Source organism: Hibiscus syriacus, unplaced genomic scaffold (genome assembly GCF_006381635.1).
Source record: "Hibiscus syriacus cultivar Baekdansim isolate YM2019G1 unplaced genomic scaffold, ASM638163v2 tig00112159_pilon, whole genome shotgun sequence".
Taxonomy (NCBI): domain Eukaryota; kingdom Viridiplantae; phylum Streptophyta; class Magnoliopsida; order Malvales; family Malvaceae; genus Hibiscus; species Hibiscus syriacus.
The window spans coordinates 150001-177729 of NW_024063263.1; the positions used below are offsets into that span (position 1 = coordinate 150001).

Below are 27729 nucleotides of genomic sequence, written 5' to 3' on the forward strand. Positions count from 1 at the left end.
TCCTTCGAACAAGAAGTAGCAGTATTACTTTCAACAGGCTTTTTCTTGGTCCAACAGTCTTTTGCCATGTGACCCATCTTCCCGCAGTTATAACACTTGCCATCGAACTTTCTACTATTACCGCGATTCTTGGATGCTCCCCCTGAATGAGGGCCTCCCTTTCCTTGGTAAATTTTCACCTTGTCACCATCCTTTTTAGATCCACTGCCAGTATACCGCTGAAAAGTGCCTCTGCTTTTGCTGGTGTAGAGCGCTTTCTCTTCACCCTTCAGCGAGACTCCTCCCATTTGCTTGGCCATGGATTCTTGACCTGCAAGCAAATTTTCGAACTCAACAAGCGATGGATGTGTCGGCCATCCCTGTACAGCGGCAACATACCCTCGATATTCGGGTCTCAAACCATGGACAATTATTCTTTTTATCCTGGCTTCTCCAATAGCAGCTGTCGGATCTAATTCTGAAATTTCGCGACATATCGACTTCACCTTGTGAAAGTATTGGGCAACCGCCATGTCGCGTTGCGCCATTGATAGAAGTTCATTCTCGAGAAGTTGCAATTTTGTATCGTTCCTCTTCGGAAAAGTGTAACAAAAGTATCCCATGCTTCCTTTGGTGTTTTAGCATCCCGAATGTGCTCCAACATTTCTTCTTCAATTGTGGTCTTTAAAGCAAACATTGTTTTGCCTGCTTTAATTTTCCACTTTCGCAAGATTCCATTGGCATGTTCTGTCGCCGGTTGTGTAACTTCACCACCACCGACAACCTCCTAAAGGTCTTGACTTTGTAAGTATGAATCCATACATGTTGCCCACGTGTTGTAGTTTTTGTTGTTGAGCTTCTTGATCCCTCCAACTACTTGAAGATCACCCATCTTAACGGCAAGACTTTGACTACACCGAACAAGCTTGAGTAACAAACGTGCAGAGTACTAAATTACTCTAAACACAAAGAAGCTCCACAAGGTTTGTAATAACCCCGACAATAACTCAAGAAATATTTTCTGATGTGGAAGATCAGTTAAAAACTGTTGCTACAGACCATACTTAAAATTTCAAGAGACCTTAAAAACGTGGCTCTGATACCAATTGTTGAATCAAAATAGAGTAAAAATTCTAATTGATCGAGAAGAAGAAAAAAAAAACTCTTTAGAATAATCTCATAAAATTGCAAAAGGGAAGAACTCTTAAGAAAACTTTCAAATGCTTATAATTAAGCTTTGATTGTTGGATGATAAAACTCAAATACAAGTAGGGTATTTATAGGTTACAAGAAACAATCTAAACCACTCATTAAAATAAGCACTAAATAATCTAAACCATTGAAATTAAAACATGAGAAAAATACTTAATTTTCACCTAACTAAATTGATGTAAGCAATGACATCAAAACTAAATTGATGTAAGCAATGACATCAAATTAATTTAGGTGTGAACTTATTTAGGCTAATATTGAATTTTCAACAGTTCAGAAGCTGACATGGTTAGGAAATTTCGTGCTGGTCTTGCTTTGCAACCTGTGAGAACATTAATACTTTCTCTTCCACTGAAAATATCTGCCTTGCTTTTCTTCTAACTAGTGAAGCAAATGAAACAGATAGCAACAACTTTATTTGCAAATTCCCCCTTTACAGAAGGAAAGGCAAATGGTTACCTTAGCATGAGAAGGTTTTGTAATCTTTTACTATATTTTCATATTTCCATATTCTCTGAGTTCATCCTTTTACTGATTTTTTTATATATAAAAAATGAGTTTAAACAGTCATATCTGGACTGATACTGATAAGAACCGAACAGGCATGCTTCCATTTGTTTTTGATGACTCCTTCGGGTAAGCTTTCTTTGTGTTGCAATACTGTGACAATTTGGATTCATTTGTCATAAATCATCCCTTGTGTATAGAGAATTTCATGATGGTATTTTATTTCTGTGCTGCAGGTTTGAGCAGTATGTTGACTATGCCCTTGATGTTCCAATGTATTTTGTTTATCGGAAAAAGTACATTGACTGCACTGGAATGTCATTCAGGGTTTACTTCTATCCTTTATAGTCTTGAAAATTGAAGCTTCTTCTGTAGCCATTCTTTTTCACTCATGTATTCACGCTGCTAAATTGCTCCGTATTCTTTTTCCACAAAATCCTGATCATTCTTTTACTAATAACACTGTTCATGTTTTAGGATTTTATGGCTGGAAATCTTCCATGTATTCCTGGTGAACTGCCAAACCTTAATGACTGGGAAAATCATTTGACAACTATATTTCCAGAGGTAATTGCTTAATTCAAAAATGATCTTAAACTTCGTATATTCCATATGATTTTATGTTATTTAATCCATATTATTCTTTGCGCTCAGGTCCGACTAAAGAGGTACTTGGAGGAGGTTATGTGCTCTGCCAGCATTTTGGGTAATTGGCTTTGCTTATGCATAATCCCTTTGTTTGTGAATTATTTAGTAATACTTAGTATTGAAAATCAGTTTTTTTTTACAACATTGTAAAAGTTAAAAGCACAATCAAGGCTAGTTGGCTTGGCTGAACTTTTTTTTTGATACATCTGGGGTAAATACAAAGCAATATCTGTTCAAATACTCTCAACCATTTGCAATGAACATTCATGCCCCTTGCATTTGCGGTGCTCGAACCTGGGACCTCAAGGGGTAACAACAAGTCCCCTAACCACTGACTTGGCTGAACTTGAATAACATAATTCGGCATTTCCAGCTTCTGTTGGTCCACATCGACAAAGCTGTTGAATTAACATGTGTTGCAATCCTTTTATTTTTTGGTGTATTTAGTAAACTGTTTCTCGAGTTATAGAGCACTACTTTTGCTATTACAGCTATGTAGTTGACCTTAAGGGCTAAGTTTCTTGTTACATAATTTTGATTCAACAGTGCATGCTAGTGCCTAAATTATGACTTTGCACGTTTTTTTTCATTCTCTTGACACGTTATCTTCTTATTCTAGTTGTGTTAATGCCTGTTCTCTTGCTTGTTGAAATTACAATACATATGTTCGTTTCTTTCGGTTTTCAGGTAGGTTTGTTATATGATGAGATCTCGCTCCAGAGTATCCTAGACATGACTCCTGATTGGACTCCCGAAGAAAGACAAATGTTGAGAAACAAGGTTATTAAAACATTTCCATAGCTAATAAATTTACACGTCCCTTTAGTAGGTGAAGAGTACTAGAAATTTTGTTCCATTTGCAGGTTGAGATACGTGTATAAAGCTCTTGAATTGTGCTTCTATAGTGCTAAGAGTCTAAGATTGCATGTCTAAGTTAAAGATCTGTTTAGTAGGTTCCAAAGACTTGTCTTAAGACACCATTTCGAGATGGGCTTCACTGGCACGTCGCTGAAGATGTTCTCAAATTGGCCAAGGTATCATACGACATTTCTTTCTCGTTTTTCCAATTTTACATAAATCCTAAATCAGGCATTACAATTTCTGGTGCTGCTTTGACAGATTTTATTTTAATGCTTTTTTTTTTTTTTAACTCAATCGATTATCCATGTAGGATGGCTTGGAAAGAAGAGGCTTCAAGGCAACCGGGTTCTTGAATGAGGTGGCAGAGGTGGTTCAAACAGGTACGCAATCGAGAGTCCACGTATTATTTAGATTTATGTCTGGTATTTCTGTTTGCGAGGAACTTGTGAAATATCTACCAACTGGTGAAAGTTTCTTAACTCCAGTTATTTTTAAGTGGTAAAATGAAATAAAGAGTTAAAAAAATTACAAGCTTAAAACAACGGGAATATAAAAATATAAAGATATTAGAGTTGAATCAATTAGAGCTTTTCAACCCTCGTGTTCCTTTCTAATTTTTCAAGCGACAATGGCGAGAGAAGTAGCAAATCTAAACTACCTGCCTTGCCATGTTACTTTGATTCTCCATTTCCATTTCTTCATTTAGACGGTCGGTGCATGAAACAAGTTCGAGTAATATGATTTTATGTTGCCGTGGTCACATGGCTGTATTTGAATGCAAATTTATGGCAGGAGTAACACCAGCTGAGAGGCTTTTGGAAATGGGGACAGTCTGTTGACCCTGTTTTCGAAGAATTACTCCACTGAGATGAATTGAGAATCAAGTTCTTAGAATGCTCTGTGATTTAAAGCAAAGTGAACTTTATAGAGGAATAAACGATGCTGTGAACGAATGCATAACAAGCTTTGTTCCAATTTAGGGTTTTCGTGGCAATGTCATTGCTGCTGCTTTTTAACATTATTTCTTACCCTGGTAATTACATTCTTTGCTTTGGATAAGGGCAGTATGAGAGCAAATGCTTTAAGTTTATGAAATATATTATCATGGTTGGTTTAGGTCTTAGTGAGGGCTAGAGGTGCACAAAAAATCTGAATATCCGATTTTATGTAAAAAATATCCGAAATCGGATTTGGGAAAAACCGATTTTTTTTAAACCGGATCGGATATTTTAAAACTGGATAGTATAACCGGTTTGAGAAAAAATTGAACGACCGGATTTTTTACCGGATTAAAAACCGGTTTGAAAAAAATCGGATAAAAAACTGGTTTTTTATCCAGAAAAAAATCCGGTATGGGGTTTAAAAAATTGGATGACCGGATTTTTTACCGGATTAAAAACCGGTTTTTTTAAAAAATCGGATTTTTTCAAACCGAAACCGGTTACATCATCCGGCCCTCCAAACCGGTTATGATCCGAACCGATTTTTTTATAAACCGATTTTTTGGCTTGGTGAAAAACCGGATCTATTTTTATCCAATCTGGATCGAATTTAAATCCGGCTATGTGCATCTCTAGTGAGGGCTAATATTGTTTTTCTACTATAGTATTTTTGGGGTAAAGAGTGGGAATATCATTCTCATTTTAATCTAGGTACGTATTAAACAATTTTGACCATTATACACGAAATTTTCCCTAAAAAGTTTTTTTTTTAATTTAAAATAATTTTGTTTATTTAATGTTTTTTTAGTTTCAGTTATATTTTTTGTTGTAAAATTATATAAGTACTTTTTATTTTATATAATAAAGGTATTTATTAGGCGTCATTTTTTTATATCTATATTAAATTTATATTTTTATCCTATAATATACTATTTTATTAATAATATTAAAATTTATTAAAATAATAATATAATTAATATTAATTGTTTTTAATATTTATAATTTAATAACAAGTATTTATTTCATTATTTAGCTATAAATCTATCTAAATCAATATAATTAAACTATGAATAACATTTTATATGAATTGTATGACATTATGCAAATATTTATGATTTAATATTAAAAATTTAATTTATCTAAAAGCGTATATATTATAAAAATAACTAGGTAAAACATATATTCAAATAATTTTATATTCTTCCTATTAATATTCTTAAGTTACACATGAGATTATTGTGCTAGTTTTTGGAGAAGAGTTTTGCACCGTGTAAGTCGAGTTTAGAAACATTTCGCATCCCATTGATAGTGTATTCTCTTAGTTTGATAATAAATAAACATACAAAAAAACAACCAGCTTTCATCTCCAGATGAGCAAACCATAATCATCGGTACTGTACATAATTACAAGCATGACGAATAATCTGTTCACGCTTTTCTATACTAATATTCCATTTGTTTCTCCAAAGATCATTGAATTTGGGAAACGTCAGTAACAGTGAAAGCAAGGGCAGAGATTTATCGAGTTGTTCCAAAGCAAATTTTCAAGCTGATCATGAACCGGATCGAATCAAACCAAAACGAAACTCGTCGTGCAGACTTGATCGATATTATATGTATTCGTCGGAACGCATGGTTTCTTTTGAGGTTTTAAGATGGTTCCCTTACCTGGAAACTGACAACTTTGTCAAATGGATGGTCATCTCCAGGTTGATCGGAGAGGCGACTTATTTGAGCTTCGATTGTGGTCAAGAAGTTGCGTTCTTTTTGTTTTCAAGCCCGGTACCCTCCTTGAGAGCGACTTGTGCCTCGTCCTCCTTCCCTAGAGCTAATAGGGCAGCAGCTTGCAAGTAGGATGCAAAATGCCAAACAGGAGATATTATTTGTGCTTCCATAGCATCATTGAGGGCTTCTTGGGGCATGTCATTCATGAGGTACCCTAAACTCCGTCGAGCATAAACCGTTGGGGAAACCATGGTTCCAACATCAATGAACTGTGACATGAATGTACAAACTGTCGGGTCAAAGATATACTTTTGAATTTCATTCGCAAAACATTTACCTCCTTTAGGGACACCAGCCATGGCACAAAAAGTACCAAACTAGACAATTTCCCAAAATTACATCTTGATAATTTTTAGGACATGAATGCCGCTAATATGATCCTGGATACTTTCAGTCCGGATGATGACAGTAAAGATACAATAAAGCAGCAGAAAGTTGCTAGGTTGTATGAAATAAACAGAAAAATCTATTCTGGCTACCTCGATATGCCTCCTAAAAAAGGTTTGACTTAGCAAGAAGACGTGTAAATTATTTGACATTCAGAGTAGAGTTGTAAATGAGACGAGACAGATCGCGAGCTACTCGAGATTGACTCGATCAAGGCTCGATAAATACTCGGATTGAATGAACTCGACTCGAGCTCGAACTCGAGTTCTTAATGAGCCGAAACGAGCTACTCGATATTCGATTCGAAAAGCTAGTGAACAGCTCGAAAATATAATATATTAAGATTTTGTTTTTTTTTTTTAAATAAATTATTAATAATATTAATATTTATATATTAATTTCTTTTTTAAAAATACAGTAAAATTTCATGTATTTAAGATTCATGTTTGAGTTTGAGGCTTCAATCGAGTTAAGTTTAAGAATTTTTTTTCTTCATTTTGAGCTGCTCACGAGCTTCAGTTCAAGATTTCGAGTTTGAGTCGAGCTTGAAAATTTTAAACTCAAGAGTTTTCGAGTCGAGCTCCATTTCAGAGTTTTCGAGTCGAGTCGAGCTTAGCAATACTCGAGCTCGACTCGGCTCGTTTACACCCCTACAGAGGATAATAGTAAGCAAATTCTAACCTGGGTATAGCATTCAATGGCAGCTGTGAAATCTTTATGCCTAAAAGCAGCATCACCCTTTTTCTTTGACGTCAATGTTTCCTGCATCTGATTCGTCCACATCTGGAATGAAAGCTGCAAGCCATAAAACTAGCAGTGAGAAAAGCATACACTCCACAGCTGAAACAAGCAAGCTAACCTGAAATACTAATTCTATGCCATTGTTAATAACCACCTCGGTCTAAACCACCAGCACGATAAACAGGTGTAGCCCCATCTATATTTAATATTGTGCATTAACCACCTCAAACGCACAAATGAGAAGGATCAAAATATTCAAACTCAAATCATGTTAAAACATGGTTATATCGACAATTTTAATCGCATCAGTAAAAATGATAGAGAAGTCTTTATCCTTGCCATAGCAACCCCAAATTAAAATAAAGAAAATCAAAACTAAATTGTGATGACTGATTAGAAATGGCTCGAAGTTCCTTTCTTTTCTTTTTTTTGGGGGGGGGGGCGTGGGGGAAGGACATATATGCAAGGCTGAATGGGGTTTTAATCTTGGACCATGTACCTTTCCCTGAGAGGAAATCGTCACTCAGTTCAGGCTTAATTAGTCAAGTCTGAAGGGCAAATAATATAGGAAAAAAGAAATATTTTACTTGACAGACAAGAAACAAACCTCAGTAGCAGCACCCTCATCATCTTTATACCCAAGGTTTTCTAAGACCTCATGAATGGCAGTTAAATCCATTCTTAAGCAGGATTCCCCAAGCGGTGTCAGAGGTACGGCATCGGCACCATTACGTATGCCCATTAATACATAAGAAGGAACCTTCAAAATTAATTGAATAAAAGGCACTTCTCATTAATGGAAAAACATTACTCAGCCTTCAAACAGATAAGACCCTGTTAATCTTTGCCTAAACTGGCATCTACATCTATTTGGACTTTGGAGTTGATATAATAGTACACGTTAGGAAGGAAGAGCAACTGCATCTGTCTTGCTTGTATGGAATGAACAATGAAAAAAAGACATAAAAGTTATAGAATGAGGATTTGTCTCTACAGACCAAACAGAAAAATCAAAAGAAGCTATAATTCCAATTAAGAGAAGAAAAGTTAGGGAACATAATGTCTTTCTATGGAAGCTGTATATGGACAAGTAATGTTAGAGAGTTCGAATTTTGGAAATAATAAAATGAAGTTACTTGAGAAATAAAAGACAAACAACCTCAGCATCCCTCTGAAGAGGAACTATTGCAGAAACTAATGACTTTGGAATTGGCCGTTCACGGGGCTCATATTGCAAACATCTTGACGCTAAACGTACCAACTCAGTCCCATCATCATTTGAAAATTGCCCTTCTAAACAAGAATCTATCAGCATCTGGATGTTCCTGTCACGTATAAGGTCCAGCGCCTGAACAAAGTGTTACAAGTAAATATTAGGTGCACCGCAGTTGGCATAACTACACCGTCCTAATATGGAAAAAAACAAGCAAAACATTATTTTGGCGGGCACAAAGTGCCATTCCCATAATAACGATGTAACATCCTCAATACCGTGTCAGTGACTAGATTGAAAATTTTCAAAAATTGGTGATTAAAGTAGGATAATTGAATAGTTCAATGACTTACTTGAAGATATTTTATGCATCATTGTTAGTAATTATTAGATGAAGTAAAGGGCAAAATGGTCATTTGACATGAAAGATTTTATTTTTCTTTATAAGATAAGGATGCCCACGTGGAAGAGAAAAGAAGGTGAGTCACCATAGCAAAGGTGAGTTTTGTGGTTAGTTGATTATTTGTTGAAATTAAAGTTGGTTTATGATTATTGGATGATAATTAAGCTTAAGGAAAGCTTAAATTATCTTAAAAATAAAGGATGATGGAGTTATGAGAGATTAAAGATTAGGAACTCTTGAATGAAACTTGGAATAAAGTTCATAATTAGAATTGGAAGTTAAATTTGACTTGTCATCAATCTAATTAAATCAATCTAATTAAGAGATATGAAGTGATAGAATTGGATTTAGAACATGTTGCAAATTTGGTGTAATTCTTGAATTACATATGAAAGATAGGATTTTGAGATTTAAAGGGGGTGATAAATGAGTTCAAATGGGCTTAAGTATGTGTATTTGAGTTTAGTATATGAAAAGGGGATAGAACATGAAGAATTAAAGTTGAAAAGAATGAATTTTCGGGTTTAAATATGAATTCTGGACTAGTGTGCATCGCTACACATTCAACATGTACCGATGCATCAAGGGTAAATTTCCAGAAATTGTTCAGTGTGTATCGATGCACAGGAAGTGCATCGATGCACCCCTTAAAAATGGAAACATCGAATGCAAATTGTGTATCGATGCATAGTTAATGCATCGATGCACATACTACAGAGTGTACCGATGCACTTCAAAGGAAAAATAGAAGTAGATCTTTTTTATAGCTTAAGAAATCAAGGATCGAATCATAGTATTTAGAATGCTAATATGCATACATGATTGTGTAGATATCAATCGAGAGCAAGTTCCGGAATGATTGAAAGGTTAGAATTGATCCGGAAGAGAAAGTAAGCCATAGGAGTAATTGATAGCAAGTGAGGCCAAGGTGAGTGCATATTAGATCGTATATGATATTAAATGGAAATAAGACTTGCGACAAGTCTATTTCCTATAGTGTTATGCATAAATTCATGAACATGAACATGAACATGTGTTTGTTATGAATTATATGTTGTTGTATGTTTACATAAGTTATATGAATATATGTTTACATAATGAATAATATGCATATGTGATATATGAATATAAGAGATTAAGTGAATGAACATAGATGATATACATGATGATATAAGAATAAGATATGAATCATATAATATGGGTTATATGAGAAATATATGTGAACAAGATATGATATATATATTTATGTGAAACCATGCAAGTGACATGAGCTATGTGATATGAATATGTGGAATATGATACAAAGTTATGTGAGTATATGGTGACAAGAGATAAGAAATAGGTGAAATTGTACTATATGATTATATGAATATTTGAATTGATATATTGCTAATGCCCATGTTATGTGTATAGAGATCTAGAGATATAGTTGGCATGCCAAGAGTCGAGGGATATATAGTGGTCTTTCGGGACATATACAGTGGTCCTTCGGGACATATACAGTGGTCTTTCGGGATAAATTTCACATGCCCCTAGTGAGACCCCATACGAATTGTGGTGACAGCTTAATGCACAACCTCAATAGACTCACATATCTATAGTTCTCACATATGTACATGGACTAACAAAGAGATAACAATGAATATATCACATGTAATGTATATGCTTTTGTGATATGAATGGTGTTATATGATTTGTATGATGATGTGTGTATTGATTGGTTAAATGAATCATACGTTGATTGAAAGAATAGATATAAATGATAAAAATATTGATAGTGAAATAAGGTTAGAGATAGAAGTAGTGTGTGATATGTATATGTGTATATTACATTGCATATAATGTGGTATTGTTTTGATGTAGCATCATGAAAGGATATGTTCATGCATGTTTATATAGTTAGAGTTCTTTTATAAGTTTAATGCCTCACTTCATAGACTTAGCGTGTGATTGTTTCACACGTAGGTTACAGAAGCGAGAAGAGAAGCTAAGAAGAGCAAGACAAGTCAGTATCTCCCTTACAAAGTTTCAGATCAGAAAATAGATGATTTAAATGTATTTGGTTATTTTGAATATAATTGGCATGTGCTAATTGATTGAGTTGAATATGCTCTGAATGGTTTGTAAAACAATTTGATAGTATTTATTACTGTAAAGTAATTATTTTCTCAAATGAGGAAATTAAGATTTTAGTGGATTTCTAAAGAACTGAGTTTTGAAAAGTCAATGTGACACCTCGGACTCGGATCCGGGTCGGATACGGGTTGGGGTGTTACAAACGATCTATCAAAACAATAATAACAATGAAAAGAATAGCTTATTAAGTGGTACCATTAATAGGTTCCGGTTTGAATCTTAACAACGGTCCAGATAAACCAGAACCGCTGTTCAGAGTTAAATTGTATCTTTGAATAAAAACCATCAAAAACATTAACTTACAGTCCTAAAATCAACAAGCACAGTCCTTAATCACAAATCAAGTTTCAAACAGGTACAATATAAAAGACATGTTACCTTCTACATGTCGGACAAATAACAACTTCATAGATAGATAATACAAGGAAACTAGTATTTTTCAAGAAATCTGTTGCATCAAATGTCTTTAGTATACTTACGTGACTTGGAGGAATATGTTTTCCACTGAGAAGATCAAGAAGAAGGGTGCCAAAACTATAAATTACACTTTCTGGTGTTACTCTACCTGCGGACACAAGAACAATTTAGACTACTAAACTCCAAAAGGATAAGTGACTGATATTGATATCCCAATCATAAAACCGGATGCAAATACAGTGTTATAAGTTCAGGGAACCACACAACTACATAGGAGAGAGTTAAAAGAGTCAACAGATACTAACACATCTGCAATCTAATATAAATAGCATTTCTATTTTCTAAGCAGAATTCGGCCACAAAATAGTAGTCACATTATATCTCCTTATGAAATGATACCTTCTTCTTCAAATCTGCTTGTTATATAAATCAACATATAATTCCCTAAATTTAAAAGTACTAGCATGAAAAATTGAAAAGAAAATAACATATTTTATAAAGTGATGGTAGATTACACAACTAGAAAAACAAACAAATGAGAGCAAAAAAAAGGTCAGGCAAAAATCTTATTTAACAGCTTGGATATTCAACGGTCAAGTCCATAAAAAGAGGATTAGCATGCATGTAAAGAAGCTTATCATTTTATTAAAGAGGATAAGTACCTGTCCTCAAATACTCTGGAGGAGTAAATGCCAAGTTTGTGCTGTAACTTTTTCCATCTCTACTGTTCTTCATTAGTCCAAAGCATGAAAGTCTAGGGTTTCCCTCCTGAAATTAATTTGCATAATAACTAATATTTACGAACAAAGTGGCCTTAGTTTAGTGGTAAGAATTTCACGTTGTGGCCATGAAGACCTGGGATCGAATCCCAGTAGCCACATGAAATAAGTTTTTCCTTTTTTAAATAAAAGGTTTTGGCTTAGTAAAAAACAAAAATCAAAATCATAGAAAAAAAATGTTAAGAAACATACGTCATCGAAAACAATTCGATATGCATTTAGGTCATGATACAGGGCACGTCCTTTGCTGGTGCAGTATTCTAGAGCTTCTGCAAGATGCAAAGCAACCCTTAGTCGCATTACCCATTTCATCGGTTGTGCTTCCCCTGAAAACCCATAAGTTCAATATGAATGTGAGTCTGAAATAACCATTCCTTTTACAATGATCCAGCTAAAAAAAAGAAGATAGAAGTACAAACTAAAGACTTGAAGAAGGAGAGAACCATATTACAGCTGATATTAACAAGTTATAGATTTATATCAACCAAACAATTGGAAACAGAAAAACAAAATATAAACTGAATTACAAAGCTGAAGCAAGGGAACCAAACATGAACTTACAATGGAATAAGTGTTTTGCCAATGTGTCATTGTTCATAAATTCTGCAACAAGTAACCTTTCATCCCCTTCATAGCAACAACCAAGTAAATTAGCCAATCTGTGGTTCCGAAGGTGACCAACAGCTCTTGCCTCTTCCTAAAGTTATAGAAGCTGAAGTCAGAAGCCATGAGTTTTATAATGTAATCTAGAATATTACACTACATTGAAAGCAATTTTACACTATAAATATGATAGCAGGAAGATATAGATTCTTGTCAGAATAGGTAGTCATGAAGGTTACCAATAAGAGTTATTATGGAAGACATGCATAAAACATATCAGGGTCAGAACTTCAGGAAACAAATCCCTTCAAGATGACAAAAACTCTCAATGAACTCAACTTCATAAGTTCAGAGTATAATGCTATAGAAAGACTTTTCCTTTTCCTCTGCAGAAATGACTGATGAACACTAGGGGAAAGGCTGACACGAAATCTTGAAAAGAACACACTACGTATTCAGCATTTGCTTACCAAGAACTGCCGGGCATCAGGCCATGCAGACCTATTAAATCGTTTAACAGCAATCAGCCTTTGATTTTCCAACTTGCCCTTGTAAACTACATTAGGAGCTTTCTCACCATGTTCTGAAACTATATTTTCCACGGCGAATCCAGATGTAGCTATCTTGAGTGTTTCAATTGAGCATTCACGGAATGCAGGTAAACCATCAACTTCACCCTTTTCCTCACTTTCTATAAAACAACATAATTTAATATTAAAAGCAGCCTCTATTAGCATGATTATAATCAACAACAAAACTCACTATTCATACTTACCAACATTAGCAGCTTCAGGAATTGATCCATTCTGCTCAAACCTCCAACAACACTCTAGTTTCGAACACCCACCGCCCATCCTAATACCTCAATGGGATCTCTTCAAACAGTAGGAAATCAATGGAGGTTCCGAAGTAATACAAACTTTTTGTATGCTTTTAATATTTACACTCAGCTTCATAAATGAACTTCATCGAAGTAATTTTCAGTCTTTTACCCTTTTTGACCAGATATCCTTTTATTTTTCAAAATTTCTGTTCAAATCAAAACCTCAATTGACCTGCAGCATAAGAATTTGAATTCAAATATGCCACTTCGGAACCAATCCATAAAAAAAAGGCTACGCTAAGAATTCGAATCTTATAAATGACATTCAATTTTTTTCTTCCACTGAAATCTAAAACCTAGAATCAAATCATTGATCATATTTGAAACCTCGCCGTTTTACTCGCCCAGATTTCCGTTCCATTTCAACTAAACAAAAATGAAACAGGAAAATCATTTCGTTTGATTCAACATGTATCCCTCGAGTAACTTTCTAACAGCCAAACAAAAAAAAAAGAGAAAATTAAAGAAACAGAATAAAAAGGAACCTTTAGCAGCGTCGAGTTCCAACCATTGAGTCAACTCACTTTCCCCTCTTTAGTCAATTCAAGCTTAGCTTCAGCAAAGCTTCAACTTCTCTGTAACTTCAAAACAATTCCTCTAATAAAATCAAAGCTTAAAAGAAAGTTAAAAGTTTTAGAAGAACCTGAATCAGCCGAAGAGATTCTCGACTCTTTCAGAAGAAGAAAACAAAATTCAAAGTTATTTTCTCGATGTTTTATACTTATATTAGATTCTAAACGATATTTTCTTTCGAGAAAATGAAATCTGTCTAAGAATCGGCGATCGTTGGAGCTTTTTCAGCGTTGAGAACGAAAGCTCTCTCTCTCTTTCTCTGAATATATAAATATTTATCCAATTTAATAACAATTAATAATAAACATGAGATTATTTTCCACCCACATGACCTATTCTTTATAGTTTATTCTATTTATTTTCCACGCCTAATTCCCCATAATCAATTGCCTACCCATTGTCTCCCTTCTTCCTTTTTGAAAAATAATTCGAAAATTATTATTTTTTAAGGTTTGAGGATAAATTATGGGTGGATATTAAAAATTAACCAAATTTATTATTTTATTATCTCGAATCTTAAGATGTAACTAAGAATTATACAAATTTTGAATTTAATTGATTTCGATCTAATTTAATTTGATATAGTCATTTTTTTCTTGTAAAATTCAAATTATAGGGTGTTCATTTTAATCATGGTATCTGATCTATTGATCGACTAATCTGAATTGAGTACCATAGAGACAAAGATGATTTTTCTATTCTACTTCACTCCATTTGCAATTGTCACGATCCGAACCCCTTGATTTTGCTTAAAAAATCTAATTTCTCATCATTTTCAAATATTTTATATATCTTTTTTGTCTTTTTATTGATAATCTATTTTCATTATCATGGATGAATCATTTTTCTTAAAATTTCAAATTATCATATATTTTAAACATATTTTTTTATTTTTTATTAATAATCTATTTTTACCATTTTAAATTTTTTATAAAGTTATCTATTTTAGTAGATCGAGCTTCCTTAGGGGGTCGGACCCATGTTAAAATTTGTATAATTAATATGATTTTGGTTTAATAATATTTTGATTTATATAAAAAAATATTTAAATTTAAAAAATATAAAAAATTATTAAATATTTAATCAAGTAGTGATCGAACTAAAGAATAATAAGTACACTTTCTGAAAATTTTAGTCTAATTACAATTTAGGTCATTGTAAGTTTAAATATTAGACAAATTAGAAGTTGTCTTATAAATTGAGTTTTTTATTGTAAATTTATGGTGAATACAAGGTAGTACATGTACAAAGACTTTCAACTATTTGACAATGAACGCTTATACCCCTACATACGCAGTGTTTGAACCTGAGACCTCAAAGATAACAATAATTCCCTTAATCACTAAGGTCACTTGTTCATGCTGAATTTTAAGTTTAAATACTTAAAAAAAATCTTTATATTTTTTAAAATAACCTAATATTTCGACCTCTATTAATATTTAATTTTAGCTTCGGAAATAATTTTATTTCCTATCTCTTTCCTTGTATTTTCTTTTTGATCTTTCAAATGATCTCTTTCACGTGCACGTGTGTCTAACTATCATTTTTATTGGAAAATTAACACATAATAATCCTAGGTTTCCTTTTATTCTATTGAAAATGACTTTTTGACATTTATTTATTTTATTATAAAAAAAATTAAAAACTCAATCAAACAATTCAAATAAATGACAAATATAAACAAGCACAATTGTCGGGTTGAATGATAAACACTATTAACAATAAGATAAAATCCATACAACAATGATTGGCTTATTAACAAACTATCATTATCACAATTCATTTACGACATATCTTCAATGATTCTAAGTGTTTATTAATATCCATCCCAACGGTTCAAATCAAAACATAAATAGATAGCACGGTAACTGAATAAACATCATTTGAATCTAGAGAAATGTAGTCAAATTCAATCATGCGAAAAAAACAAATATGTGCTATAAAATTGTACAAAACATGTGCTAAAAAAAGTAGACAAAAATCATCCATTATTTTCAAACGAAAAATAAAAGACTAATTAAACAAAAACATAACTAGAGTATAAGGGAGAAAGATAATAAAAAAGAAAAGAAAAAACAATGATCGACAATCCACTAAAGATTGATGTTGTTGTTGATGCTAAAAAATATAAGAAAAAAATTAGAAAAAAGTAACTAAATTATTTATTGTAATCACCATTTTTCAAATTATATCTATATTATTATTATTATTTTAATTTTATTAATATTAATATTATTATTATTATTATTATTAATTTACAACCCAAAAAACCCAATTACCTACCCAAAGCCCAAACCAAATAAAACCCCAAACCCAACTAGAGCCCAATTAATAACCCTCAAACCCGACCCAGACCCACCCAAATCCAACCAGACCCGGGTATAATTTACCTAGTTGGACAGCCAGCCACTTCACCTAATCATAACCCACTATTTTCTTCCCCAACCGAAGTCCACCTTGTTTCTGCCCCAATCATCCAAGCACGTTGGCTATCACCAACACTCCACGCCTCTGCCAAAACAAGGAAGAAAATAACAAAATTGTAATGATTTTATTTTCAGAAGAATGGGTATTTAACCCAAACAAGCAATATGTAAAAGGATTCGAAATCCTTCACAAAAAATATTGTAATATTGTTCTCCAACAATAACAGACTTCAAAGGTTATCTATTACTTAATGTTTTCTTATTTTTTTCATTATTCGAATACATTTTTTCTCTGATATGTTCATTTCGATTCCATTAGTTAGATTTTTTCCAGCTCGATTAAACCCTTTATTACGCTCTATCTCCTTAAAATTTTTATGATATTTTTCTAAAAAACAAACAAACCATGCATGTTTTCGAAATAAAAAAGGGCAACCAATATATATATTTTATCACTTTAGAACCTAGCCTAAATTCCTACTAATAACAGAAAATAATATAAAAAATAAAAGGAGTAGATTAGGAGGTTACCTGGTTTGAAAGGGGGTCGTCGAAAAGTAGGGGAGCCGAAAGGTCGCCAGCCATTTTCGTGGCAATAGGCGTCAGATCTCGCAAAACCGAGCTCGGATTTGTGATCACCGCGTCGAGAAAAGCCTCTCCATAAATTTTGGTGGCCAACGGCCACCATAGGCGGCGGGGAAGGCGACTGGCCTTCGACCGGTTGAGAGGAGAGGGGAGAACTCTCTATATTTTTTCTGTTTTAAGTTACAAATGAAAAAAAAGAATAGGTTAGTATATATAAGGAATTATTTTGGGTTAATTGCATTTTAAACCCCTTAACTTTTGTTGTATTTTTACATTTTGATCCCTTTAGGGATCAAAATTGATATTTTACATTTTTTCTGTGCATGCTTTATTTTTTGTGAAATTCACTATTTTAGTCCCCCAAACTTTGACGTGTTTTTACATTTTGATCACTGGACCTTTTGTTTTTAATTTATTGTGATTTTATTACTATGTTTTGTATTATTTAATTTAGTCACTGTTAGTTTCTGATTTAGCTACTGTTATTTTAATTTTTGCATTTTGCTCACTGTTTATTTCTGATTTAGTTACTAACTTTTATTTTCTTGAATTTTAGTCATTTTTATTTTATTTCGATTTAGCCCTTACATTTTGGTTTGTTTTAATTTAGCCCCTATTGCATGTTCAAATTGTTCTTTTAGCTTGGTAATTTTATATTTATGCAATTAGGTCATCATATTTTATTTTTATTTTATGTTTTTTTACTATTTTTATTTTTTATTTTTATTATGTTTATTAATTGTTTTAATATTTCATAGTTTTATTTCTTAGATTTAGTTTTAAATTACTTTAGTATTCGAATCGAGCTTAGTAATTAGGACGACACTCTAGTCTAATTAGGGAGCAATTTGAGTCGAGTTTTCGCATATACACCCGATTACTCGAATCGATTGTTCAATTCTAAAATTAATTAATAATTAATATTTTCTAAAAATTTTAGTGTAATAATTTTGGTAATAATTAGATTTTAATTAGCCCCTAACTTTAGAAATTAGTAATTTAGGTCCCAAACTTTTAAATCTTTTAGAACTCAGTTCTTTAGACCTTGACCTTTTTAGTCTCTGACCTTATATTAGACTCTTAATATTGACATAATTAAATAGGTTAAATAGAGCCTCCATTTTAACTTAGATTTCAAATTAGTCTCCTAATTTAAGGGATAATTCGAAGTCTCGCTTAAAAGCTCGAGGGACCATTTCAGTTATTTGACTCAATAATTAATTAAAATCAAATAGGATTAATATTAGAGCCTACGTTTTAGATTTAAGCCTCTAGGTTCTTTAATTTTCATAATTTGTCACCATAAGTTAGAAAAAGCCTTAATTTATTTTTAGTATAATTAAGATAAATAAAATTTTGCTTGATCGCATAGTTTTTATAAATCTAAGGCAATGTTCACTTATTAAGAAATTAATAGTATATCTCCCGCAATCATGCTCAGGAGTTGACTACTGGTAATTCCCTAAATAAGTCGACATCATTTTCAAAACCGCATCATGTTTTCTAAATATAAGGCAATGTTCGGTTATTAGGTACAATAGTTGATCTTCCGCATTTACGCTCGGAGGCGAATGCTATCAGTCTCAATAAATGAATGGTGTTCCAATCGCACCTTAACTGATTGGTGGCGACTCCTCATATTTCGAAAATTCTTTTCAAATAGGAAAACCCCGAGTCGGTATCAGTCTTTCCCTGTCCGGGTGAAAAACGGTGTCAACATTTATTATTTGACTATAATTAAAATTAATTATTATAAAATATAATTAAATTAATAATTAAAATATATTTAAAATTAAGTTTATTCATAATAAAATATTTGAATGAATCAAGACCTCCACCTTGTTAATATACTATGGTTTTATGGGTGAAATTAAACAATCTTGATAGCTATACGTTCATGAGATTGTCTAAGGAAAGACAAACTAATACAAGGCTAAAAACGGCATAACTATTTTTTTTATTAAAAAAACCCTTAATAAAATAGTTTAGCGTGACTGGAAATGTTAACTTATATGTATATATTAGGTTGTAACTATTTTAAAATAACTTGAAATGATTTAACCATAAAATTTCTATTACATGTTAAAAGAGAAACACAAAATGTTATAAAATAGAACTAGAAAAGTTATCAATGTAATAACATAACATGTTGCACTTAAAATGTTATAAACGGTAAGGAATTAAATTATAAACAATAAGTTTTATATTATTAACATTTTATGTTAAGTTTAAAATGTTATCAGAGTTTAAGTTGATGTGGTTATAGATATTCCCACGGTAAGAAAATAAATTAAAAGTTGAAAATGTCATGAATATATATAAGAAATCCGGTGGTGCCAAAAATGTCATGATTCACTAAGAAATAGATTGCGATATGAAATGTTAATATTTTTTTATTAATAAAATGGGTTGTGCCCAAAGAATGTCATGGTTCACTAAGAAATAAGTCATGATCTGGAATGCTAATATTTTTATTGATAAAATGGGTTGTGTCCAAGAATATCATGATTCACTAAGAAATAGATTGTGATCCGCAATGTTAATATTTTTATTAATAAAATGGGTTGTGCAAAAGAATGTTATGATTCACTAAGAAATATATTGCAATATAGAATGTTAATATTTTATTAATAAAATATGCTACACCCAAATAATGTCATGGTTTACTAAGAAATAAATTATGATACGGAATGTTAATATTTTTATTAATAAAATAGGTTGGGCGCAAGAATGTTATGGTTCACTAAGAAACTAAGTTGTGATATGAAATGCTAATAATTTTATTATAAAAAATTTGAAAGTATGTATACTTTTCCACAAGTATTGCTACTTTTGAATTTTTTAAAAAAACATGAAAAATGATATGGCTACAAGTATCGATACTTTCTCTCAAATATCGATACTTTTAAATTTGAAAGTTAAAATATCATTTTTCATATTTTTTTTAAATTCTAAAGTATGAATATTTTTTTTCACAAGTATCAATACTTTCAAATTAAAAAATGAAAAATGAGAAGGCTGCAGAGTATTGATATTTATGGAAAAGGATGGATACTTTTAAATTAAAAAAATATGGAAAATTATATTTTAACTTTCAAATTTAAAAGTATCAATATTTTTGAAAAAAAATATCGATACTTTGCAGCCTTCTCATTTTCTATTTTTTTTAATTCGAAAGTATTGATACTTATGAAAAAGCATCCATACTTTTGAATTTTTTATAATAAATCTATTAACATTCTATATAACAATTTACTTTCTTAGTGAACCATAACATTCTTTAGACGCTACCAATTTTATTAATAAAAATATTAACTGTAATAACCATTTTTTTTATATATTTAATTTTGAAAATAAGTATGACTTTATATTGGAAAATTTGAATTTTGGTTTAATTTGAAATTTGGAGTCGCAACCAAACTTTGAGTTAGATAGGTCGAATACCCAAAAATATATTTTTGAAATAATTTAAAAAAAATCATTTTGAAGATAAAAATTGGTCTATGTATTACCAGAAATTCATTTTTAAGGATTCGGTAGTTGGTTACACATGGGGAAGGGTGAGCACCCCCATAGCACCCAAAATCAATACCCTCAATTATATGTTGTCTAAAATAATGAAATTTCACAAATTTGAGCTCAAGATTTAAGTGATGATCCTTTTATTTCTATGAACTAAAGAAAATAAGTGAATATCTTTTTAATCCATAATGGTAGAATAAAGTTTATGGGGGACATAAATGACCAATCATACCTAGAAATACTCGTACAAGTGAGTTACAATCGAGATAACCTATTAAGCATAATACACCAAGGTTTATTCAGTTGATCATGTAATCAAATAGTTAAGAAGGAGAAACGTTACAAGATGTACCGATAAGCGATTCAATGAGTAAGTCAGATTCAATAATGGCGTATAGAGAAGTCTTCGAGAATGCCAACAAACCACTAACGTGTAAGAAATACCTTCAATTCAAGGGGTATTAAAAGGAACTACAACAGGATCGATTAGAGAGTTGCTACCCAATAGTAAACCCGAGCAAGGTATATGGCCAGATAGCGTTGCAAGCAATACATAATAAACGCAGTAATCATTATAAGACCATGAAACACATAGAGACTTCACTAGAGGCAGTGAAAGACTAAAATACTCTTTCGAGCTAATAACCCAGAATATATTTTATTAATCACTGCATAACGTTTTAGGTAAGAGAACGAAGGAGATAGTAACTATTAAGGGGTTGAGCTTACCTTAATTATCGAGCTATATTAGTTTGTAGTTAGGTTACCTTAGTTGTTCTAGTAGAGCATTGTCAAGGTGCGAGGCTCGACCACTCATGAGGAGCGGGTTAGAAATGTCATTGGTTGTGTGACATTTGGGACTTATATATGCATGTATAGTCGCATCAGTCCAGTTCAGGCAGTGATGATAGTCTATTTATGTAAGATATCTGAGAACACCTAAGCACTTGCGCAAGGCATTACTATGGCTAATTCAGGCACAAGGCCTAACACTCACAAGGGATGGGTTAGCCGGGTGTTATATCCTTAGTTGTCTAGTGTTTGATGGCTATGTGAGGCCAGATACTAATTAGTCTTACATTTAGATAATACACAACAGAGTCAGTGTTGCATTTAGATAATGAACATGAATGTCAATATCTCATTTAGATAATGCACATGAATGTCAGTATCGCATTTTGATAATGCGTATCAGATATAGTCATTAGGGTTATAGACCCTTTAGTGGTGTACTCATGGCGAGACCCTTAACATAAGATTAAGGGAAACGTGAGACTCCTACCTCAGTGATAGAAAAGTTAAGGCCTAAGTAGGTAGCACTTGATCAAGGTAATGCGTATACCTATTGATTAGTACCATGTCTAAGTATGCTTATGTTTATGAAACTCATAATGCTACTTTAGCTTAGCGATTATAGTACTGGGATTTGTAAGCTCAACCTTCGGATATTTTCTGTTGGCAGGTTCGTAGCTGAGTAGTTCGTGGAGCGTCGTCGTAGTAGGGCTTCCAACATCTCCTTCAGAGTACTACGTCGTAGCTTAGTAGGCATATTTATTTATAGGACCTTACTTATGTATTTAGATTTATGAGACAAAGTTGTATTATTCTGATTTAAAATATGTTTCATGGAGCTCTAGTTTATAAAATGATTTATAACTGTTATTTATGTTTATTATTGATACCATTTAGTATATTTGAAAAGAAAATAAGCATGTTTTCAAATTTAAAGGTTGCTTTGGCATCCCAATATGGCACCTTAAGCCCATTCGGGTTTAGGGTATTACATGTTTCCTCGCCATGTACCTAAGCACTCGGTTATCGCATGGATGATGATTCTAAACAGGATGCCGACCAAAGACAAGTTGGCTTGTATGGGCGTGGCTACAGATGGTGTTTGCATTTTGTGTGGTGATTGTGTCGAGACTAGGAATCAATTGTTTATGGAGTGTTCTTTTGCTGCTTAAGTGTGGGGTGACATTTTGTAGCTGTGTTGCTTGTAGCAGGGGCGTTTGGATTGGGATGTTGTCTTAGGTTGGGCTGTAGGAAATCTTAAAGGTAAGTCTTTAATTGTTTGTATTTTGAGGTTTTCTTGGGCAAATTTTCTTTACTTTGTGTGGGAGAAGCGTAATTGTAGGCATTTTCATGGGGTTAATAGGTCTGTTGGGGAAATTATAAATTGTATTAAGGATGTGGTTTGTATTCGATTGCGGTCCTGTTGCATTAATATGGTGGATGAGTTGAATTTGAGGTTATGTGAGAGGTGGGGATTTGAGTTCTCTAGTTGTTTTGTAACAACTTTTCTATCTCCTTAGATTAATACTATAAGTGAATTATCCAATATATATATATATAATATACAAATATATACTACATGTTGTTAATATTATATTAAGAGGGTTACTTTTTTTTAATTTAATAGAAATATGATTAAATTGATATAATATATAAGTAATAGGGACTACATGTGTAATTATATCATAATATTTAACTGCTGCATCACCTTATTTGTTAAGTGTTAACGGCTAATGGCTTAATTGAATGCCTTGAAATAATTGAGTGACTTGATTGACAAAATTTTAAAAATAATGGTCAAAATAAAAAAAAGAGTGCTATAATTAGGTGGTCATACATGTAGTTTACCCTTAAAAATGTAATTTGAAGAGTGTTCATCGATATTTATTTATGATGAGATTATATCATTGAAAAAAAGATTTACCATTTCAATAAATTTTACTTTTAATAAAATTACTAAAATAATAAATTTTAGATCTATATACTCTAAAATGAATTTAGAAGTCAATTGTGTTTAAAAAAGAATTATGATCTCATCACGTCGTAAATTTATATTTGATTAATTAATTCGTTGTCTTTATCATAAAAAAATTATTAATTCAAATTTAATTCAATAAATAATCTCTTTCAGAAATAAATTATTTTATTAATTTAAGGATTTTAAAGAGAAAAGGTCGGTTACTTCGTTTGTATGAATGTTTAAAACATTCACAATCCATATATGACACTTACATTTATAATTGCTTCATATTATATCATATTCTTGCACCTCACATCTTTTAGTAATATTTTCTTTTTAATTAAAGTTATAAAATTATATTTATAATATATTTATAAACACGATTTTAATATATATAATTTTTATGTGTAAAAGTATAAATTTTATACAAAACATGGATAACACACTTATATATTACAATTTTAACATATTTAGTAGATTTAAAGGGTAAAATAATATATCAACAACCAGTCTAGTGGGATGAGGCACTAAGTCTCTTAAGCAAGATCAGATGTTCGAATCTTGATGTTTGCGAATGGAGTAAACTGGGTTGGGGTCGCCCTTGCCTCCACAGTACCTAATATGGATTAGTCAGTCAATAGATCGGATACCAGTGATTAATTCAAAAAAAATAAAATAATATTTTTAAAAGTAGACGAACTAAAAAAACATTTATCACAATTATTCCACTATATAGTATACATCTCCTCTCTATATTTTAAAACTGGGCCACATGAAGGTTTTACAACTCAAAATTAATTGTCTTTAATGACTTTTTGATGGTACATAACATATATATGTTGCTCGACATAATTGTACACGATCTTTGGTATCTCCAGCTACCATTTCTACATTGTTGTCATACACATTAAATTATTAAAAGTGACGTGAATTAGATTTTAGATTAATATTGCATGATTATTACTCTTATCCCACGTTATTCAATGATGTCAAATAAATTAATTTAACGTGTTACATTAATATTTTATTATTAGAATATATTATTGACACTTGAATGATCGTTTTATTACAAAATAATATCGATAATAATCATTTTATTACTTTTTAAATTTTAGTATTAAAGAAATTTGTCCATATTTCTTGTTGAAAACGTAGGCTCCATTATTTGATCTCTTGAAAACCATAGTATATTGACTGTTTGTGTCACATTCATAAGTCGAAACTTGCAACCCTTCATGAATCTGTGCAAGTCATTCAGTGTTGTTGTTCCGATCACTGGTTTATGGCGACAAAGCATCGCTGCTCTTCTCCATGCACGTCATATTATGTACATCCAAGTCTCTTGTATATTCATCACTACCGACTTGTCATTTTCGGTTAAAAATTGAGTCGGACGCTAACATACTGATTGTGATATGATAAAATCTGATCTCACAATCGCAAACATCTATCATATCCCATTCAACGTGTTACCTTACAGCTCGGAAGACCATCAATTTTTTAACAGAGAATGATGAGTTTGAAATATATGAATGGTCGGAGGCCATCTTGTAACTTTTAATAGTCGAACGTCTCAAAAAAGTAACATCATATAGTCGAAAGACCATTTTGTAACTTTTAATAGTCAGGAGACTCAACAAGACAATAATATAATTTATAAACCATCCTAAAATTAGTAAAAACTTTTATAAACCATCCAATATTTTTATCATTTGACCCAACACCTTTCTATATTTAGATTAACTCATTTACCCCTAAATTCAAGGGCCTCGTTCTTTTTGTACTCACAACAATCATTCATACTCTTGCTACCTCCCTTTCCCTCATCACAAAGCTCCCTTCCTCTCTCTCATACGTGACGAAATGGTACGAATTCAATACGATGTCGTTATTCTGTTTTTTCTTACCGAATTCGAGATAAATTATGTTTCGATTTAATTTTTTATCAATTAAATTCTAATCGAATATATGTAATAGGCGAACGCAGCCTCGGGAATCGCTGTGAACGATAACTGTAAGGCCAAGTTTCTGGAGCTGAAAGCAAAGAGAAACTATAGGTACATTGTGTTCAAAATAGAAGACGCGACTCAGCAGGTTGTGGTTGACAAGCTGGGTCAACCGGGCGACAAATATGAAGACCTAATTGCCAGCATGCCCTCCAACGAGTGTCGTTATGCCGTCTTCGACCTCGATTTCACCACCAATGAAAACTGCAACAAGAGCAAAATCGTCTTCATTGCATGGTAATCACATCCTCCCAGTAATATGTACATCTATGATCTGTTTAACTCGAACGACATAAATTTATCGATATCTATCTTGTCTGATGTTCCGAGTTACTTGTCTTATGTAGGTCTCCGGATGCGTCGAGGGTTCGGAGCAAGATGGTGTATGCAAGCTCTAAAGACAGGTTCAGGAAGGAGCTGGATGGTGTTCAAGTTGAGTTGCAAGCCACTGATCTGAGTGAAATGAGCTATGACATCGTCAAGGAACGAGCCATATCTCATTGAACCGTTTTTATTGAGTCTAATCTTCAATCGGGCAAGGATTTGGTTGTTTTTTTTTTTATTTAAGCATGAATTTTTTTAAGATTTATGAATTATGAACAGAGATCACCACACTCTTTATTTCCCTTTCCCTTGTTTTATTTTAACCCTACCTTCGATTGTTTGTGGGGGTGGTTTTGTGTACTGATCTTTGTTTGAAGAAAGGTGAATCTTATTTCTCTCTATTTTTGCTTATCTTGTGTCTTTATCCTTTTGTTTTAATATCTCCACTCGTCCTTAACTTAATAATTTTTTTAATTAGGTATTTAAACTTTTTTGGATCGAAAATAAAATTGATATATTTTCTTAAATTGGTGTATAATGTTAATGAGTCATTTCAATAAAGTTGTTAGGGTAAATAATTCGAATTTGAACGAACAATATTGTATTATTTTCCATTCATTTATTAAAAGTATATATTACATATAAAATATACACGTAACATATAGATACAAAGACAACTAAATCATTAGCATACAGTCGAATTAACAAAATCAATATGCAACCATCACTAAAGATGTCATATACTTATATCATATAAGTATGCATAATAAATATGATTTCATTATCATATAATCATATCATCAATACTTATACAAAGTATTCTTATTGGATCAATCAAGACATTAATTTTGTATCTAAATATAATTAATAAATATCATAAGTTACTCGTATCTATACACACATCTAATCATATTACTTCACACAATATTTTGATTGTTTTTGGTTAAATTTGTTAATTTATGTTTATATTAAGCTATATATATTATTAGTAAATTTTATATTGTCAACACACCTTTTCGTTCGAGTACAACATTATCAACAACCCCGATTTAATGGGATTTAGAAAACAAACATAACGTTAGAGTTTTACTAGGATTCAAACTCCTAAAAATAGGATAGAGTTTTATTATGATTCAAACTCCTAAAAATAGGATAAAGTTTTACTATGATTCAAACTCCTATTGTAACTCACTATTGTAACACATAATTTATAGATGAAATACGAACATAAAATTTGGAGCAATCAAAGCATTTTTTTGCAAAGTTTTAAAGGCAACAAAGGTAAAAAATCTTACCTTTTTCGGTTGTTAGATTTGCATGTGTCGTTTGTTTCTTGCTTTCGATTTGTAAAACCACAAAAACTCAAAAGGCCGATGACAGGAGGTTTTTTTTCGAAACTAACTTTTTAGATTTACGGAACCCCGAGGCTATTTTGTGAAAATCGTTCGGACATTTGGAAAGAGGAAGGGAAGAGCTTTAAAAAATTCAATTTTTTTTATATATTATTTTCTTATTATTATTATTATTATTATTATTATTATTATATTTTATATGTTTTATTTTGTTTTATCTTTTTTTAAATTTATTATTATTTTTTTAAAACATTTTATCGAATTTGAAATGAGTTTCGGATGGCTCCTCTGTCGCGAAGTGGAGTTCAGAATTTGAATCAAAATGTGGCTTCTTGTTGCCAAATTGTAGTCTACTTCGGTATTCTTCTTGATTTAAAGACCTTGGTTTAAAAATTCAACTGAGAAATAGTTCATTGACTCCACCATGTGGTTAATAGGCCCTTGAGCTAAACGAAATCGAACTTAAAAGTCTTCATTGACAGATAGTTTTTCTCGACTTAAGCTATGCTGCTGGAAAATGGTTTCTTGTCATTAAGACATAGTTAACCCATGTCTTCTTCTTGACTTAAAGACCTCGGTTTAGCCTTGAGTTATGTTGTAATGAGCTGAGATATTTCCCCAGATCTTTCTCTTGACTCGAAGACCTCGACTTCAACCAAAAAGTAGTGTGATTGATGTGTCATAGAGCTGAATG

The 27729-nt window shown here is 32.0% G+C and overlaps 2 protein-coding genes and 1 pseudogene across 4 annotated transcripts; 2 read left to right on the plus strand and 1 right to left on the minus strand.

The window, feature by feature from the left end:
* Positions 1-4158, plus strand: part of LOC120175162 — a 9530-nt pseudogene extending 5372 nt beyond the window's left edge.
* A 1333-nt stretch (positions 4159-5491) lies between these two features.
* On the minus strand, positions 5492-14119 carry LOC120175272 (serine/threonine-protein kinase BSK7-like). 3 transcript variants are annotated; one of them, XM_039181941.1, is made up of 11 exons: positions 13981-14119; positions 13388-13667; positions 13083-13303; positions 12571-12706; positions 12202-12335; positions 11893-11998; positions 11293-11378; positions 8221-8409; positions 7669-7821; positions 7002-7115; positions 5492-6142 (listed from the first exon to the last, which is right to left on the minus strand). In XM_039181941.1, exons 2-11 carry the CDS (start codon positions 13464-13466, stop codon positions 5897-5899), a joined length of 1464 nt encoding a protein of 487 aa, XP_039037872.1. In that variant the 5' UTR covers positions 13467-13667; positions 13981-14119; the 3' UTR covers positions 5492-5896. The 3 variants fall into 3 exon arrangements, with proteins under 3 accessions (XP_039037872.1, XP_039037874.1, XP_039037871.1); XM_039181943.1 differs by lacking the exon at positions 13981-14119 and having other exon boundaries at positions 7002-7103; positions 13388-13935; XM_039181940.1 differs by lacking the exon at positions 13981-14119 and having other exon boundaries at positions 13388-13934.
* Positions 14120-25181: 11062 nt separating this feature from the next.
* LOC120175116 (actin-depolymerizing factor 6-like) lies at positions 25182-25910 on the plus strand. Its single transcript, XM_039181819.1, has 3 exons — positions 25182-25219; positions 25331-25596; positions 25707-25910. Exons 1-3 carry the CDS (start codon positions 25217-25219, stop codon positions 25861-25863), a joined length of 426 nt encoding a protein of 141 aa, XP_039037750.1. The 5' UTR covers positions 25182-25216; the 3' UTR covers positions 25864-25910.
* The last annotated feature ends 1819 nt before the right edge of the window (positions 25911-27729 follow it).

Coding starts and splice junctions, on each gene's coding strand:
- LOC120175116 (XM_039181819.1), top strand. Junction 25,597..25,706: donor AAAATCGTCTTCATTGCATG/GTAATCACATCC, acceptor TGTCTTATGTAG/GTCTCCGGATGCGTCGAGGG.
- LOC120175272 (XM_039181941.1), bottom strand. CDS start 13,466: ATGGGCGGTGGGTGTTCGAAACTAGAGTGTTGTTGGAGGTTTGAGCAG. Junction 11,999..12,201: donor ATCGAATTGTTTTCGATGAC/GTATGTTTCTTA, acceptor AATTAATTTCAG/GAGGGAAACCCTAGACTTTC. Junction 8,410..11,292: donor AACATATTCCTCCAAGTCAC/GTAAGTATACTA, acceptor CACTTTGTTCAG/GCGCTGGACCTTATACGTGA.